Genomic DNA, 17158 nt, shown 5'->3' with positions numbered 1-17158 from the left:
TTCCAAAGTCCCACCTCTAGTATTAAAGACTCTGTGACCGTATAGGTGTAAGAAGGACCTGGACAAACTTGGTTCTAATCTCCCTTGTGCACTCTACATGAGAATCAGAAAATAAAGAGTTAAATAATGGTACTTTCATGCATATTACAAAACAAAGCCATGTCAAAACCTCATACTACAATGAAGGGATGGATCTCTGGCACTGTTTGTTTATAAAATGCATATTAAGAAGATTAACAGTGTGAATGTGTATTGTCTATCCTTATAAGTCTCGTATGTGAAAGAGATATCTTATGGAGAATTATAATATTTTGAACTGCAGTTCAGAACAGTAAATGTGAAAAATGTCTATGAATAAATTACTTTCTAATTTTATTTAGAAAGGATGTGGAAGAATATATACCAGATGATTAGCAGCAGTTACCCATGTGAAGAAGAATGAGATTAGGATAAGGAATAGGGAAATAGTAAAGAGGAACTTCTGTTTTTTTATTTTGATTATTTGAACTTTGAAATAGCAAATATATATTCAACTATCACTTGTATGACTTTAAAATATTTTAAAAGAACAAAATATTGAGTAAAAAGTATTTAATTGTTATTTAAAATGTAATGTATTTCAGGTAAAGCAATGAAAAAATGGGTTGAATCCATCACTAAAATAATCCAAAGGAAAAAAATTGCAAGAGACAATGGACCAGGTCATAATATTACATTTCAGAGCTCACCTCCCACAGTCGAGTGGCATATAAGCAGGCCTGGACACATAGAGACTTTTGACCTGCTCACCTTACACCCAATAGAAATTGCTCGACAACTCACTTTACTTGAATCAGATCTATATCGGTATGTAATTTGACATTCAAGCTGAAAAATCATTTCGAAGGAGTTAAGTTTTTAAACGAAATACTGTTTTCTGCCTTGTAGGAACGTTGTAAGACATACATGAGCTAGTATGTGGAGCAGATAGTAGTAATAAAGCCTGAGGTATAGAAGGCCTCCCCTTCACTCACTCCTCACTGGGAAAGTGCAGCACAGCATCTGGCTTTACCAGTTGCTGGCTTGGTGTGCTTGGGCAACTAACCTTCTTGTGTACCTTCTATCCCTCTGTCCCTTAGCTTCCTCAAGATTGAAACGGGGCTAATAATAGTACCTACTTTTGAGGCTGTTGTGAGACTGAAAACAGTCAGTATATAGTATACAGTGTTTAGCCCAGCACGAAGGAAGGGCGCAGTAAGTTAGCTATTGCCCTTGTACTTGTAAACTAAAGTCATGGCCTGTCACAGCCTTTTTTAGTTTTTCTACACTGATAGAACTACTGTCTCAAAAAAAAAAAAAAATGTCTTTTTTGTTATTCCATTTTGAATGGGGACTGGTTAGAATTGCAAACTTTTAAAATAACTAAGAAAAAAAGGAACTAAATTTATAGATCTCCTCCCACCCCAAAGATCATCACTATCCTCAAGAACCAATATTAGAATCTATTTATTTTTTCCCAGGACCTTTTTGTGGTAGGGTTCCCTCCTCCTTTAAAGGAAAAAAAAATTTTCTGAATTACAGTGATTACTATATCCTCACTGAATTGATTATTATAACAGATTTCATTATTTAAAAGAATATCCCCAATTGTCATCCTAATTTGTTAAATACTCTTTGTGAGTGCTGGGAAAGATACAATGAAAAACTCTCAATGTTGCCGGAAGCAAAATGCTACTATAAAGCAATAATAAAAGTACACAGATAGACACATAAAAGTATTTTTTTAATCTATAGAAAAAGACACATAATTATAACTTGTTGTGTTACCTGGCTTTCATAAACCTTTCTGTTGGTGTAAAAACAAAAGGTTTATATGGGAGTTTTATTTACCTCATTTATGTAATAAAACAGTACGCTAAAGGGAAAAGGATCATGGAGAATTATGTCTTGATGATTTCAGAGCTGTACAGCCATCAGAATTAGTTGGGAGTGTGTGGACGAAAGAAGACAAAGAAATTAATTCTCCTAATCTTCTAAAAATGATCCGGCACACCACCAACCTCACTCTGTGGTTTGAGAAGTAAGTATTACTGGCTCTCTCGCATTTCATAGCAGTCGCTATTATGATTTTAAATGCAATTCTGTTTTTATATGTCGTGTTCATTTTTTGTTCTCTGTTCCTCCTTTCTTTCGCACTGAATACCTACCTAATATAGCATTTTTATTTCATTAATTATTTTTTCATTATATATTTTGAGGGGTTTTTTTAGTGAATGCTTTAAGGTTTACCAAAGACAGCTTATCAGAATCAGCTTCAGCTTTCTACTAGCTTTAATCCAGTGATGGAAATGTTCCTCCTGTATAGCTCTGTCCCCCGTCTCCCTCTGGTGCTATTGTCATAGGTATTACATATAATTAATGATGCAAATCTAACAATACATGTAACAATTACTGCTTTGCCATTTGTTATTTTCTTAGCCCATTACAGCGTTGCTCTCCCCCACCTCCTTTGTGTAGTTATTGGCAATATATTCTATATGTATATCTTATAGGCCCAACAATACATTACATACACATTATTTTATACAGTTGCTTTTTAAGTCAGTTAAGAGCAGCAATGAGAAAGAAATAGGCACTTGTCGTGTCTCCTGTAATCACATAGTTACTTTTACCGGCATTCTTTGTTTTCGTGGGCTGGTGTTAGCATCTGGGGTTCTTCGCCTTTAGCCTGAAGAACTTCCATTAGTATTTCTCATATGGTGGGTTTGCTGGCAACAAATTCTCTTAGTTTCTGTTTACCTGGGAAAGTCTTTAATTTGCCTTCATTTTTGAACAAAGCTCTATCTCCAAGTCCACTAATTATTCTTCTGGTAGTTCAAATGTATTGAGCCCCTTTAGTAAGTTTATTTAACTATTGTATTTTTCAGTTTGAGATTCCAGTTATTACTGCTGTGTCTTTTCCAATATTTTCTGCTGCACGTTGTCATATCTTCCTTTACGTTTTAAATCATGCCTTCTTTCCTTTAGTTCTGTGAACATATTCATACTGGGTACTTTGAAATCTTTTTCTGTTAAATCTGACATCTGATCCCTCTCACAGGCAGTGATTGTTCTCTGCTTTTTTTTGTTTCCCTGGTGAATGGGTCACACAGTAGTCCCGCCTTTATCCACAGAGGACCCCCAGTGGATGCCTGAAACCACGGATAGTAGCAAGCCCCTTACACTGTTTTTTATTGTTCATTACTAACTAATCGTAGAACCGTGAGGACAATATAATAAAGGTATGTGAGTGTGGTCTCGCTCTCAAAATATCTTTCTGTTCTGTACTTACCCTTCTTGTGATGACGTGAGATGAGAAAAGGCCTAACGGTGAGATGGAGCGAGGTGAATGACTTAGGCAGTGTGACATAGCGGCACGCTACTACATGACCTTCTTATGACACTCAAAAGGAAGATCCTCTGTGGGACCATGGTTGACTGCTGGGTAGCTGAAACTGGGGAAAACAAAACAGCAGATGAGGGGAGACTACTGTACTTTGTTTCTTTGCATGCCGGGTAATTCTTTGCTGGAAACTTGCCATTGTAGCAACTTGTGAGTCCTGCCACTCCTACTCCCCACCGCCCAGAGCTCGTTATTGTTAGTGCTTGTTCTTTTAGTGACTAGCTGGATGACTCGTGTGAAGCCTATCCCCCAGCTCCCTCTACACTATGATGTTAAGCTGAGAAGTTCCTCTTCTGAGTGGTACTGACTTGGGTGTGTCCACCTTCACCCCAAGAAGGCAGCAGGAGAGGTAGTGCTTTCTTTCACTCCTTTCTTGACCACATTCGGCTGTTAAAACTATTAATTGCCAGCTGATTGCTCTTGTTTTCAGCAATTTCCCTAGTGGTATAAATTGCTCTGCAAACTAATCCAATCAAATTGTGACTCCTTTTAAGGAATGGTTTCTTGGGTTTCTAGTATTTGTTCTGACTCTTGGAAGGCTCCCCCCAGGTTATTCCCTAGTTCTCTCCTGGAAACTCATCAGCCAACAGTTGTTAGATCCATAAATCTTCCCATTGCCCTGCACCACAACCTTCACTGGTTTTCTTTACTTTCTTTTTTTTTTTGAGAGAGACAGACACTCAGAGGATCTGAAGAAGGCTCCATGCTGAGAGCAGTAAACACAATGAGGCTCAAACTCACCAACCATGAGATTATGATCTGAGCCAAGTCAGATGCTCAACGGACTGAGCCACCTAGGCGCCCCCTTCCCTGTTCTTGAGAGCAGCTTTAGGTTTAAACTTCTCCACAGTGTGTTGCAAGTGACAAGAGAGTGGGAGCCATTTGAGCCTGTACTCTTGAGCTGGGGACGAGGGCAAGCTTCTCTGAAACATGGCTGCTCTAGGAATTGAGTGCTTGGTTGGGGGCAGTGTGTCACCTCTCCTGACACGGAATCACCGCCTTGGGAACCGGGGAGAGGCCATCTCCCCGGCACTCTCAGTGTGCCACATTCAGGCGGGAGCCTCTGTTCCACTTCTCAGCTACACTCACCAGGGATTTAGCCTCAGCCACTGCCAGCTGGGGACTGGAAATGCTGAAGTCCTCGTCCTCCCAAAAAGGAAGCCCTCCAGCCGCGAGCTGGGTAGACAGGGAGGCCTGCGTTCTCAGCTGCAGCTCAGAGTCCCGAGTAGACTCTTCCCTCCGACTGCCTGAGGTTCTCTGGGAGGAAGGAGCGGGCAGGCTTGGTTCAAAGGCCATAAATTCATGCCTCTCTTACTGAATGTAGATTTTCCTGAATAGATGTTACTTCATTTGCCATTTGCTCTTAGAGCCATTTCCAGAGACTTTAAATGTGGGGGGGGGATTATATTAATTATGATTTTATATATATATATATAATTATATATATAATTTTCACCAGTTTCATTGAGGAGTGGGTAAGCAGACCTACTTATATTGTCATGTTGGCAATCTAGAATCTCGATGCAGTTTTATAGTTGGGGCCATAGATTAGCATTTTATATGCTGGCCATATTTTTTTTTTTTTTTGAGTAAAAACACTATGATTAGTTGACTAACATTTATAAGGGTGAGGTGAGGTTCCTATTGGAATTATCAGAACCAGAGGCCAGTGACATAGGAAATGAGTAGAACCTACGCTAGAATGTGGATAAAGACTGAAAAGCAATTACTAAAGAGAAGTAAACATTCTACATCACTTATTTTATTATTTCTTAGCCTCTGAGAAGTAAAATTTTATAATTTGCCCTCGAAATGTTGCTTCCTGATTTCTTCATTATCAAAGCAGAAGACCTTTTCTATCATAATAATTAAAATTTATGTCTGTAAAGGAGAAACATAACTGATAAAACAGACCATTTTCATTTGTCCTGTTTTTTTAACAGATGACTGAAAAGGCCATCTCCTGCACTTTTTCCTTTTTCTTTAAATTACTGTAAGAACATTTAACATGACAGGTACCCTATTAACAGATTTTTCCCACTGTGCAATATAGTATTGTTAATTTATAGGCATAATGTTGTATAGCGGATCTCTAGGATTTATTGGTCTTGCATAACTGAACTTTTATACATGCTAATTGGCAACTGCCTATTTTCCCCTCCCCCCAGGTCCTGGCAATCACCATTCTATGCTTCTATAATTGTTACTGTTTTAGATACCTCATATATGTAGAATCATGCAGTATTCATCCTTCTGTGACTGGCTTATTTCACTCAGAATAATGTCTTCACTGTTCCTCAATGTTGACACACATTGCAGGATTGTCTTCTCTTTTAAGGCTGAGTAATACTCCATTGTGTGTATATGCCACATTTTCTTTATCCATTCATCCAAAGATGGGCATTTGGGTTGTTTCCACATCTTGGCTATTGTGAACAAACACTGCAGCGAACAGGGAGTGCTAATATTTCTTTGAGACCCTGCTTTTGAACAAATAACCAAAAGTGGGATTGGTGGATCAGTCATACGATAGCTCTATTTTTAATTTTTGAGGAACCTCCACACGTGGCTGTACCATTTGCATTCCCCCCACCAGCAGTATACAAGGGTTCCAACCTCTGCCTTTTCAGTGTGAGAGATTCTCATTCATTTGCTACAGTGGCTCTTAGCCCTGGATGTATGTTAGAGTTAGAGTCACCTATGGATAAATCACCCCAGACCTACCTGGTTGTTACAGAAACTCCGTAGGTGATGGCAATTTGTAGATCTAGGTAATGTCAACTGAAATAGTCAAATACAAGATGTAAATATATTATACTTGTATTATACCTCTTTAATTGTCCAGCTAACTAATTAGCTAGTAATGATATATTTGTAGAGATCTAGCTAATGCTTTAAGCCTGTTATGTTTAATTTGATAGCAAGGCGAATTTATTTTGATAGTTTTGCAACAGTTTTTTTCCTTAGTGTCAGGCTGTCCTCATCGGAGAATAATGTAATTTTCCCTTTTACAAGTTTAAAAATGTTTAATTTTGATTTATATTTGTTTTCTCTTATGTGTATTCTGTTTTTCTTAGATTATACTTTATTTTACAGTATTAAATCCAAGTTTAAAATGCCTTTTTCTTTTCTGGTGATTATTACATTTAAAATTCTCTCTAATTTTAGAGAGTAAATGCTCACTGAGGAATTTTCTCTTTTTGAGCTTAGTGTGCTTCCTTTTAGCTATTTATTGGTACGTTAGCTATATACCTTCCAAGGATTCTCGGTATTTAAACGTAAAGTGTTTTTGAGGTTTTTTTCTTTATTAGTAATTTAAAAAATTTTATTCTTAATTATGGTAAAATACTTCATTGACTTTTTAACATCACAGTGTTTTTCTGAAGAGCTGTTCCTAGAAACGTAGCTAATTATTTCTATACATCAAAGAAAGAAACATGATTACTGAAATCTTGAGGTGAAGAATAGGAGACCCAGAATTCTTGAGTTCCAGAATAAATTCCCCTAGGACACACCCACATCCCAAAGAGCAGCAGATGGTCAACAAGATGTTAGACTCACCAGTTAATTCTAATACAGCAGGACAGTGACTGACTGGAAGGCTCTGTCGGTGTGAAAACCAGTGAAGAGCAGCTTGCCTGACTGGAGCTGCCTTGCCGCCCAGTCTCCTGCTATTTACCTGTCGTTCTGAACACAGATTCTCCAGGGTTACTCGATAACTGCACCCACCTCTACATTATTTTATTTACTAAATTCCTTAGAGCATATCATATCTTTGTTGGGAAAACTACAGATAATTTATTTTTTGTCTTTAATTCCCAGATGTATTGTAGAAACTGAAAACTTAGAAGAAAGAGTAGCTGTGGTGAGTCGAATAATTGAGATTCTACAAGTCTTTCAAGAGCTGAATAATTTCAATGGTGTCCTTGAGGTTGTCAGTGCTATGAACTCATCACCTGTTTACAGACTAGACCATACATTTGAGGTAGGTTCGTCTAGGCATTTTGTACATGAAGAATCAAGATTCTAACAATCATGATCTTTGTTAAGTGCCTCATCTGTCTTCTCAGTGACAGTTTAAAAGATGGAATTGTTCAATTTTGTATTGAACTGGCTGCAGTTTTTAAATTAGGCCTTCTTGTTGAAATGCATTCACAGGTCCTAGCCTATGTGAGAAGAAGAAAAACCTTTCAGCATTTAATGTATATATAGTATACAAATGCTCTCGTAATTGTGTAAGGAATGGCAAGATAAACTGGATTTCACTCGCACACCACACTTGTCTTTCAGTTTGTTCTGGGGTCCATGAAGATAGTCTCTTAACGAGGTTATTATCATTCTTAGAATCAAACTGATACCATTGTGTTTGGACTTTATTCTTAGCCTGGCATTTTGGGGCAAAACCTGTGATTCTTTTTGTAAACTTAATACTAATTTTTTTATTTGTTTTTTTTTTTTACTGTAGCAAATACCAAGTCGCCAAAAGAAAATTTTAGAAGAAGCTCATGAATTAAGTGAAGATCACTATAAGAAATATCTGGCAAAACTCAGGTCAATTAATCCACCATGTGTGCCTTTCTTTGGTAAGCATTTCTTGACTTTTTCTTGCGTTTCTGGATAAAACAAGATACTCATTTCATTAAATGACTGAATGTACATATGTGTAATAAATATAACAGCAGAAAATACTTACTTAGTAAATACCTAGAACCTGAATCACTTTAGAATGTTACTCTATTAGGACTTTTTAAGGTCACATTGAACATATACATTCCATTTTTTTAATTTCCATCTGGGGCAGCTATTTTATATCATTTAATGCTTATTTGTGCTTTTATATTCATAGAAATCTTTTTTGTTGAATTTTGATGAACCGAACACTCTACAGAAGAGGTGTATGGCCTTGGTCGTTTATATTTATAATCACATTTCTTGTAAACAGTTTCACATAGCTAAGAATCATACTACGTGCATCCTTGAACACACACCTTATACATCAAAATTTTACCTGCCATTTTTTCTTTCTTCTCACCAGACGAAGGAAGTGCCCTTTCCTTCCTTTTAAGGCTAAAACATGTACCATCCAAATCTTCACTCTTCATATAGGTTCCTCTGTCTTATTCCATCATTTATTTCCTATGCTTCATATCTTCAATATCTCTTTACAACTAGTTTTTTTCTTCTGTTTGTATATATGCTCTGATCATTCTTCCTCTGAATGCGTACAAATATTATGATCTCTATTACACATTTTATGATTTAGGTTTTTTAGTATGTGATATATTTTCTTCTAGCCATTTCCTCATCTGTAGCTATATATTTTCCATATAGCTTTAAGTTATACTGCACATCATATTGTCCTGATATTCTTTCAGTTAATATATCATACAGTTATCACAAAAGCCAGTTTTTGTTCAGGCTTTATAACCAACCACTTTTGTATTTATTTCTCATCTTTTTGCTATGCACATTGTATATAGTCATAATTATATGAGGACATGTACACATTATTATATACTTTTTTAACTTGCCATGTCTTAAACATATTGTCGTGTTTTATTAGTCTTCATAATAGCATTTAAAATGACTACATAATAGTCCCTACAGTTGGTATAACAGTTTATTTAACTGTTACTCTATGGTTGGATATATAGTTTCCAGCTTTTTTGCTTTCCTAAATGTTAGAATCAACATCTTCATATTTATACCTTTTCTCTATATTTGAGAATACTTTCTTGAGCTAGATAACAAATCCAGCTAGATATTTTATATCTAGCTGGGAATTTCTTGAGCTAGATATTTTACCAATCTACCTTTTTATTTTTACTCTTTGATATTCGGTATTTTAAAATTCTGTAATCTGCCCATCTTTCCCATTATATTGTTCTTGTTTCTGACCTTAGAAAGCTCTTCCAGTCTAACGATTTAATATTTCAATCATATTTTCTTCTAGCTTTATGATGTGACTTCTAAAATCGTATTTAAGTCTTTAATCAAGTCTCTTTTAGATATCATATGAAGTCTTCAATTTTTTTCTCCACTAAATTGTTTATTTGCTGACCCAAGTGTATTCAGTAATTTTCTTTATCCCCATTTATATATCGTACCTCCTTCTTTAATAAATATTGTTTCCTATTAACTTATTATACTAGTGCCCCAGTTTTAATGACTGGCACTTTATAATCTGTGATTCTCAGCCAGGGGTAATTTTTGCCTCCTAGGGAACCTTTAGCAATGTCAGGAGACATTCATTATTATTTTAATTGGAAGGTGCTGGAGGCTTCTAGGGGATTAGGAGGGCAGGAATGTTGCTAACATCACACAGTGCACAGGACAGGCCCTGATGACAATGAATTATCCAGTCTGAAAGGTCAATAATGCCAAGGCTGAGAAACCTTGCTTTATAGTGTTTTCAAAAATGATCAAGTTGGTTTGGCAATGCCACTTCAGTCTTTTCTTTGCCAATTTTGTCTCTTTATTTTTCCAAATGCACTTTATAATGGGAGAGGATGTAATTCCCCAAAATACAGTTGGAATAGCCTATCAATTAATTAGGAAAGAACATTGATGATAGATCCTTTTGGTTGTGAATGGTGTTCATTTTTTAATAGTCAATTACTCTTAATTCTAAAAATTTTTTTAATGTTTATTTATTTTTGAGAGAGGGAGAGACAGCACAAGTAAGGCAGGGGCAGAGAGAGGAGACACAGAATCCAAAGCAGGCTCCAGGCTTCAGGCTGTCAGCACAGAGTCTGATGTGGGGCTCAAAGTAGACACTTAGCTAACTGACTGATTCTAAGAATTTTTAATTTCCTTGGATTTTTCTAAATATTTTATCATGTCTCTTCCTTTAGCCTTATTTCTGTGTTGTGCCTTATAGCATCGGTCACACCTTCCCACACAAAAATTAAACAATAATGACAAATATAAGTAGCTCTGTTTTCATCTCAGCTTCAGCTGGAATAGGTATAATTCTGCTCTTTGCTTGATAAGATGCTTTTTGTTATGTTAAAGTTTCTTTTCATAGTTATCATCTGTGCTTTTGTTAGCAGTGTACATTTACTTCTATAAATAGTTGCCATCTTAGAGAAACAGGGGTTTTTTTGTTGTTTAGCAAATTAAAATTATAGATTTACTAATACCAAACTTTACTATTTGCTGACATTAAAACTTATTTATTCATGGTAGATTGATCTTTTAAATACACAGATGAATTTTATTTAGGATTTTTGTATCCATCTACATAAACGAGACTGAATTGTGATTTTTTTTCTTTTTGTGTTGTATTTATCAGCTTTTGTTATTATGGTTATATTTACTTTGTAACGTGAGTTAAGTAGCGCTCTATCTTACTCTATTCTGGAATATTCATGAAATGATCTAGCCTTTAAACTTTGAAATATTCCAATAGAAAAACCCTCTGGGCCTGGAATCTTTTGTAGGATGTAATTCTTTAGTAACATTTTCATTTCTTCCTTAGTTTTTTTCTGTTTCTATTTTCTGATATACAATTGTCTAATTTCATTATTTTTAAAATACTAGTATTCAGTTAATAGCTACAAAAACATTTTTTAAATTGTTCTTATATGCAATACATTTTTCCCATTTCTGTTTTTATTTGTTTTACTTTACTTTTTACTTCAAAAAGATAAAATCTTACTCTATGATTTTGTTTGTTTTTAATTTTTTTAATGTTTGTTTATTTTTGAGAGAGAGACAGAGACAAAGCGTGAGCAGTGGAAGGGGAGAGAGAGGGAGACACAGAATCTGAAACAGGCTCCAGACTAGACTCTGAGCTGTCAGCACAGAGCCCAACGCAGGGCTTGAACCCATGAGATCACGACCTGAGCCAAAGTCAGACGCTTAACCGACCGAGCCACCAGGCACCCCATCTGATTTTGTTTTTTATATCATGTATTACTTTTTATCATTACTAATTTACTATATTCCTGATAACTTTTTGCCCCCTGCATTCTTGATAAAGCTGTTGAGTTCATTTATTTTCTCTTTCTGGTAAAACATTTTCTTTTTAATTATAAAAGTACAGATTCAGTCAGATTTAATTTTAAAAGTAGAATGTATCTTACATAAGATCTTTTAAGTTAGAAATGTTATACCTATCTGGGCACTACAGAAGATGCACAGACCTTCCACAGCTCATAGAGGAGAGAGTGTAAAGACAGTTTTGATAAGGAGTTAAGAAACAATTCAAAAATAGTTTACAAAAAGAGAATCAAGAGCCAGATGCATTTAAAGTCTATGTATTTTAAGCGTGGTATGGCGCCAGTTCATACAGGGGACCTGGGTGGGCCTGATGTTCATTTCATTCAGTCTGTCAACAAGTATTTCTTGAGTACCTGTGAAGTATCAGGGACTATGTCAGGTGCTTAGAAAAAGCGAAAAATACGTAGTCCCTCATTGTGTTCACTGAGCTTACAGTCACACTACTTGTGATACCCTACTGCTTCTGGTACAAAGAGGCGAAAAGAAATGTCAGGGCCCGTTCACCCAACTTCACTGTTTGGCCCCTGCGACCCCATCACCCCAGTCAGTGAGCATTTATTCACACAGACGGAACTCGCTCAAGTACTCTCTCTCTCAGATGTATAAAGTACCATAACTGATCATCATAATATATTGTTAAGAGAAGAAGCTTCAGACCTGTATTTAGAGTATGATTCTGTCGTGTTTTACAGTTGGCCATGTGATCTGGTGAGTGGACACAAACGTGCAGGTAGCTTGATGGGTACGGACAGCCCACCTGCCAGCTCGTTGCCCGTTTCTGCCTGTCTTCCTGCTTGTTGAGCCTCTTCTCTTCTAAGGGAGGACCTCTCAGCTGTCCCTGCTCCGTCCTGCTCTAGGAAGATTTTTGCTGTTCCTAGGTTTTCAGTTCATAGGATTGGCCAAACAGCTTTCCATGGTTCTGACGAGAGGGTAAAGCCAGATGGTATTGCTGCTTCTTAATTCTATCTCTTCTATATGGTGGTTTGTAGAAACTCCTTCCAGATTCTTATCCTTAATTCTGGACACTGGTTTTTTGGATTTTTTTCCCCTCTGTGGGAGGACCAGTGGTAGTATCTGACGCTTTTACTTCCTCTGTCATCTTACCAGAATTCTCATTAGGGTCTTTTGCTGGTGCTACACATTTACAGAATGAAAGTTAGGCAACTACTTCCAAGGCTATCCTAGACTATGGGTCCATATCCCAATTTTTCTCCATACAACAAAGTGTTCTACTCGGAGGTAAAGTAGATATATATATAGGCAAACTAACATTTCCTCTAAGGTAAAAGGGTGTAGATTCTTCCTTCAACCAAGCCCCGCCTCTCTTCTCAAACCTCCAAGCCTGGAGCATCGCTTTTCCTTTCGTACAGTCCTAGTTTTGTGTCCTCCTCCTTTTTCTTGTCAATCTGCTTCATCTCCACTCCTGTTTCCAGCCATTTTAGACTGACTGTATGTCTCTTGCATCCTGATCTATTCTTCAACTGCTTTCTCTTCTATTCTGAAATAATGTGTTTCTTTTTATTCACTCAGAAACATTGTTGAATGTCTCTATGTGCCAGGCCCAGGGCTACGTGTCATGAATCAAGAGACAAAATACAGTCTTTGCTCAATAAGCTCTCTTGAAAGAGCAGAAAAATAAATTACAGTAATACTGTAGTATTACTGTAATTTATGTAATACTGCATCACAGAAATGTGTAGGTTGAAGTATGAACAAAGTGCTATGGGAACCTAGAACCCTGAGGAGCCACTTTTTCCTGGAAAGGCTGGGAAAGGCATTAGCAAAAACATGAAACCTCACCCCTCTCCATTATTTATGTATTATATAATGCTTTGCTTTCCCTCTCCCCAGACAGCTGTCACCAGAGCAAGGTATATATAAAATGATCTATTGGAAAAAAGTAAGCTTTAACGGTATATAATATTCAGGTCTTTGTATACATTTGTACCAAATTTTTTATTCAAAAATTTATATAGGGGGAGCAGGGGAGGGAGAGAGAGAGGATCCATGCTTAAACATTTGCTGCTGAAGGAAGTGTATGATCAACAAAATTTGGACACCCCCTCTTTGATCACTTGTTCTCCTTTTAACTAGACATTAACATGTCGTAAAAGAATTTCCAGATTTTATCCTGAGCTCTTTTAAAATGCTACTTGTAAGCATTTTCACAACTGCATTCAAGTAAACTTGAAATACATATAACTTCCTGTAACTTATTATCCTCCATGTTTCCAGTGACAGTCATTACACCACCACCCATTCAGTCACTCGGGCACAAAGCTGAGTCTTCTTTCTTCGCCCTCACCCAGTTGTTGTGGAGTCTAGCCCTTAAGTAGTTGTACACTCCACTCTATCCCTGTAGACTCTAAGATAGTGCTCATTATCTCACCAGGACTACATTCATCCTGCTAACTGATCATCCTGCTTCTCATCTTAACTCCTTCTAACCCATCTATAGCTTCATAGTCCAACCAGAATAATCCTTCTAGAATGCAAAGATGCTAATAATGTCCTAACTATTGAATAAAAATTAAGCTCTTTAAAAAAGGCACTTCATGATCCAATCCAGGTGCTTCTACCCACAAACTCTTCACAGTTGGGCCATCAATGTGTGACCAGTATGGAAAGTTGATAACAGCTGTCCTTAAATATGTATATTGTATGGGCATGTTCTTCAGACTGAACATTAAGCTAAGTGCGTCATGCAACTTAGCGTAGTGGAGAATATGACTGGCTGCAAGTAAAAGAGCCAAGTGACAGGCAGATGTGGAAAATAAAAAGCCTGTGCATATTAGAACACATGGTAAATTTGAGTACAATCAAGAGTAGTCTAGGTGCTAGGAAATAGCCAACTAATGCACCTAAAAACTGGATACTTTATAGAACCAAACAGGCATTGATGTCTGTCATGTTTCATTACTGCTGACTTATTCACTGAGTTTGAGTCATTTATCTTTTCAAGAATGTGGCCAAATATTCTAGTAGTTGAAAGTACGCCTCTACCACAGAAGCCTTTAGACCCACTTGACTAGGATGAGAACCTACGTACCAGTTACTCGGTTCGCTCCCCCCCCCCCCCCGCCTGCGCACAACCTGCAGGGCCGGAGGGCCGGAACGACCGCTGCCTTGCCCACATCCGTCCTTGTCGCCTGCGCCCCTCCTGCGCCCACACACCAGACCCCTGTGCTCTCGCCGTACTAACCAGCACGCCGTCTCTGAGTGTGCCTTCTCAGCTTCCTCGCAAACCGGCACCTTCGTACACATTGCTGCTTCGCCTAGAATGCCCTTCCATCTTACTCTGTTCATTCAAATTCGCTTCATTGTTTGAGACTTTTTAGGCATCACTTCACCTGTGATGCTTTTTCTATTCGCACCAACTCGAGGCAGAGTTAGGCACACCTCCTCAACGCCCCACAGTATCTTATGTGTTAATCTAATATAGCACTAATCAAATTATACTGTAGCCCACGTTCAAACCTTTGAACTCCTTGAGATCAGCAACTGTGTGTCTTGTTCATCTTTGTATCTGCAGTACCGAATCCAGCGCTGGGCATACAGTGGAAACTCAGTACTGTGTACTGAGTGAATGAACTCAGGTACTCATACATACCCTTTTCTTTCCCCAAAGCATCACAGTCAGTACTTTAGGGGGAAAAAAAGAAGCCTAAGAGAACAGGGCACGAATAGCAACAATAGCATCAACAATCACCACCATAGCTAATTACACATTTACTTTAGTCAGACCTTATTCTAAGCCTGTACATAAATTTACTCACTTATTGCTCACAGCAACCCTGCTATCCTCATTTTACAGATGAGAAAACCAAGGCACAGAGAAGTTAAGCAACTTGCACAAGACCACACAAGTAGAGAGCAGCAGGGTTGGCTCCAGAACGTTTATGCTAGAACAGAAAGGACCTAAGGTGCCCCTGGAACCAGAGGGCTGAGTAAAGACTGACAGCGCCTGTTATCTGGTTCCTTCTCCATCTCACCCAGTGCACAGCCCGCAGTGATGTGGAAACTGGAGCTCAATTTCGACATTGCCACTAATTCTAAAAGTGCTGAAGACCAGAGTAGAAATAGATGACATGCAGTACTGGGTTTGCTAGGCTTGCAGAGCCTTCCACAGTCCCATGAGTAAGCCTATCCAGATGGTACCACCTCCGAATTACAAGTCCTTAGCAACCTTTGAAGCAGCAGAAAGTATGAATCTCTGAATTTAATGTTTTCCCCTTTGGCCAGAAATAGGTATTATTAAGTGATGGGTTATTCTTCAAATTCCTTTAACAGAACAGTGACTTAGGTCAAATACCATGTAGTTTTGGAGGTATGGAGAATTGGGTAGTCCTCCTGATAAAGCTCTTAAATTTTTTTAAACTTGGTTTCCCTTTTTCTTGGGTCACAGGAGAATTTGATACTTATAAAAACATTTCTCTTGATATTTAGTTAGCTAGTTGTTTTTCATAGGATGGAAATCTGTGCCTTAAGTCTTTGGTTATGGTGCTTGATGGTACAACGTACATATGTATTGTACACGTACATATGATTGTACGTATGCCTACAGTTACTGACAAAAAAAAAAAAAACTAGCTGGTTCCTTTTTTATCCTTGAAATAATTTCATTATATCTTCTAGGAATTTATCTAACTAATATCTTGAAAACAGAAGAAGGCAACCCTGAGGTCCTAAAAAGGCATGGAAAAGAGCTTATAAACTTTAGCAAAAGGAGGAAAGTAGCAGAAATAACAGGAGAGATCCAGCAGTACCAAAATCAGCCTTATTGTTTACGAGTAGAATCAGATATCAAAGTAAGTTGAATTATTTGAGGATACATCTTTCTAATTAAGTTTATAAACCGGCTGATGAAAGACAGGTTTATTTCAGAGAAGAGATAAAGGAAAATAAAACTAAAAATAACTCAAATTCTTTTGTTAAATGTTTTCTGAAGTTGTTTTTGTGAATGTCAAACTGCATTTAAAATATTTAATATTAATAACTGTTTATTTCTTTGCATTTAGAGGTTCTTTGAAAATTTGAATCCAATGGGAAATAGCATGGAAAAAGAATTTACAGATTATCTTTTCAACAAATCTCTAGAAATAGAACCACGAAACCCTAAGCCTCTCCCAAGATTTGTAAGCATACACGTATTTATGTTTCTTTCATATTTGTATATATTTTGCAGTTGTCTGTATCTGGTGGTACCATCACCACCATATGTGTTGTAAAGATTAGTTTTCCATAGGGCATTCAGGGATGATGTGCACATGCAATGGATAGAAGTAATGAATAAATGCTTAATGCATATGCTCAGGAATATTCCATTTGATTGCAGATAAGTGAGCAGTAATATTATCTGAATAAATCCTGATAGATAAAGAAATTGGGCAAATAAATACTTTTTTTAAGTAAAAATTTTATCCAAGATTTCCTTTAAGAGTGGGAAATTGGATTAATTTATACTAATTCATTTATAATAAATGTGTTTATGACTTTTTTCTAAAGTAATGACTTATGAAAACTTTGAACTATGAATCATTAGCGGTAATAATAACAAGCTTGGTTAAAGATACTTTTGGGGGAAAATAAAGTTTCCATTGTTTTTTTTGTTTGTTTTGTTTTTTAATTTTTTTTTTTAATGTTTTATTTATTTCTAGGAGAGAGAGAGAGACAGCGTGAGCAGGGGAGGGTCAGAGAGAGAGGGAGTCACAGACTGAAACAGGCTCCAGGCTC

At 37.1% G+C, this 17158-nt stretch overlaps 1 protein-coding gene across 3 annotated transcripts in view; it reads left to right on the top strand.

The window, feature by feature from the left end:
• SOS1 (SOS Ras/Rac guanine nucleotide exchange factor 1) overlaps positions 1 to 17158 on the top strand; it is a 139360-nt gene that overhangs the window by 107877 nt on the left and 14325 nt on the right. For all 3 annotated transcript variants that reach the window (XM_039251254.1, XM_039251253.1, XM_039251255.1), the window contains 6 exons: positions 624 to 846; positions 1940 to 2059; positions 7244 to 7406; positions 7887 to 8004; positions 16061 to 16233; positions 16444 to 16560. In XM_039251254.1, the coding sequence (XP_039107185.1) occupies positions 624 to 846; positions 1940 to 2059; positions 7244 to 7406; positions 7887 to 8004; positions 16061 to 16233; positions 16444 to 16560 (914 nt within the window). The remainder of the gene's footprint in view (positions 1 to 623; positions 847 to 1939; positions 2060 to 7243; positions 7407 to 7886; positions 8005 to 16060; positions 16234 to 16443; positions 16561 to 17158) is intronic.

Source organism: Hyaena hyaena, unplaced genomic scaffold (assembly GCF_003009895.1).
Source record: "Hyaena hyaena isolate Hyena2069 unplaced genomic scaffold, ASM300989v1 scaffold_388, whole genome shotgun sequence".
Classification (NCBI taxonomy): Eukaryota; Metazoa; Chordata; class Mammalia; order Carnivora; family Hyaenidae; genus Hyaena; species Hyaena hyaena.
This window is presented reverse-complemented; position numbering and strand designations above follow the sequence as displayed.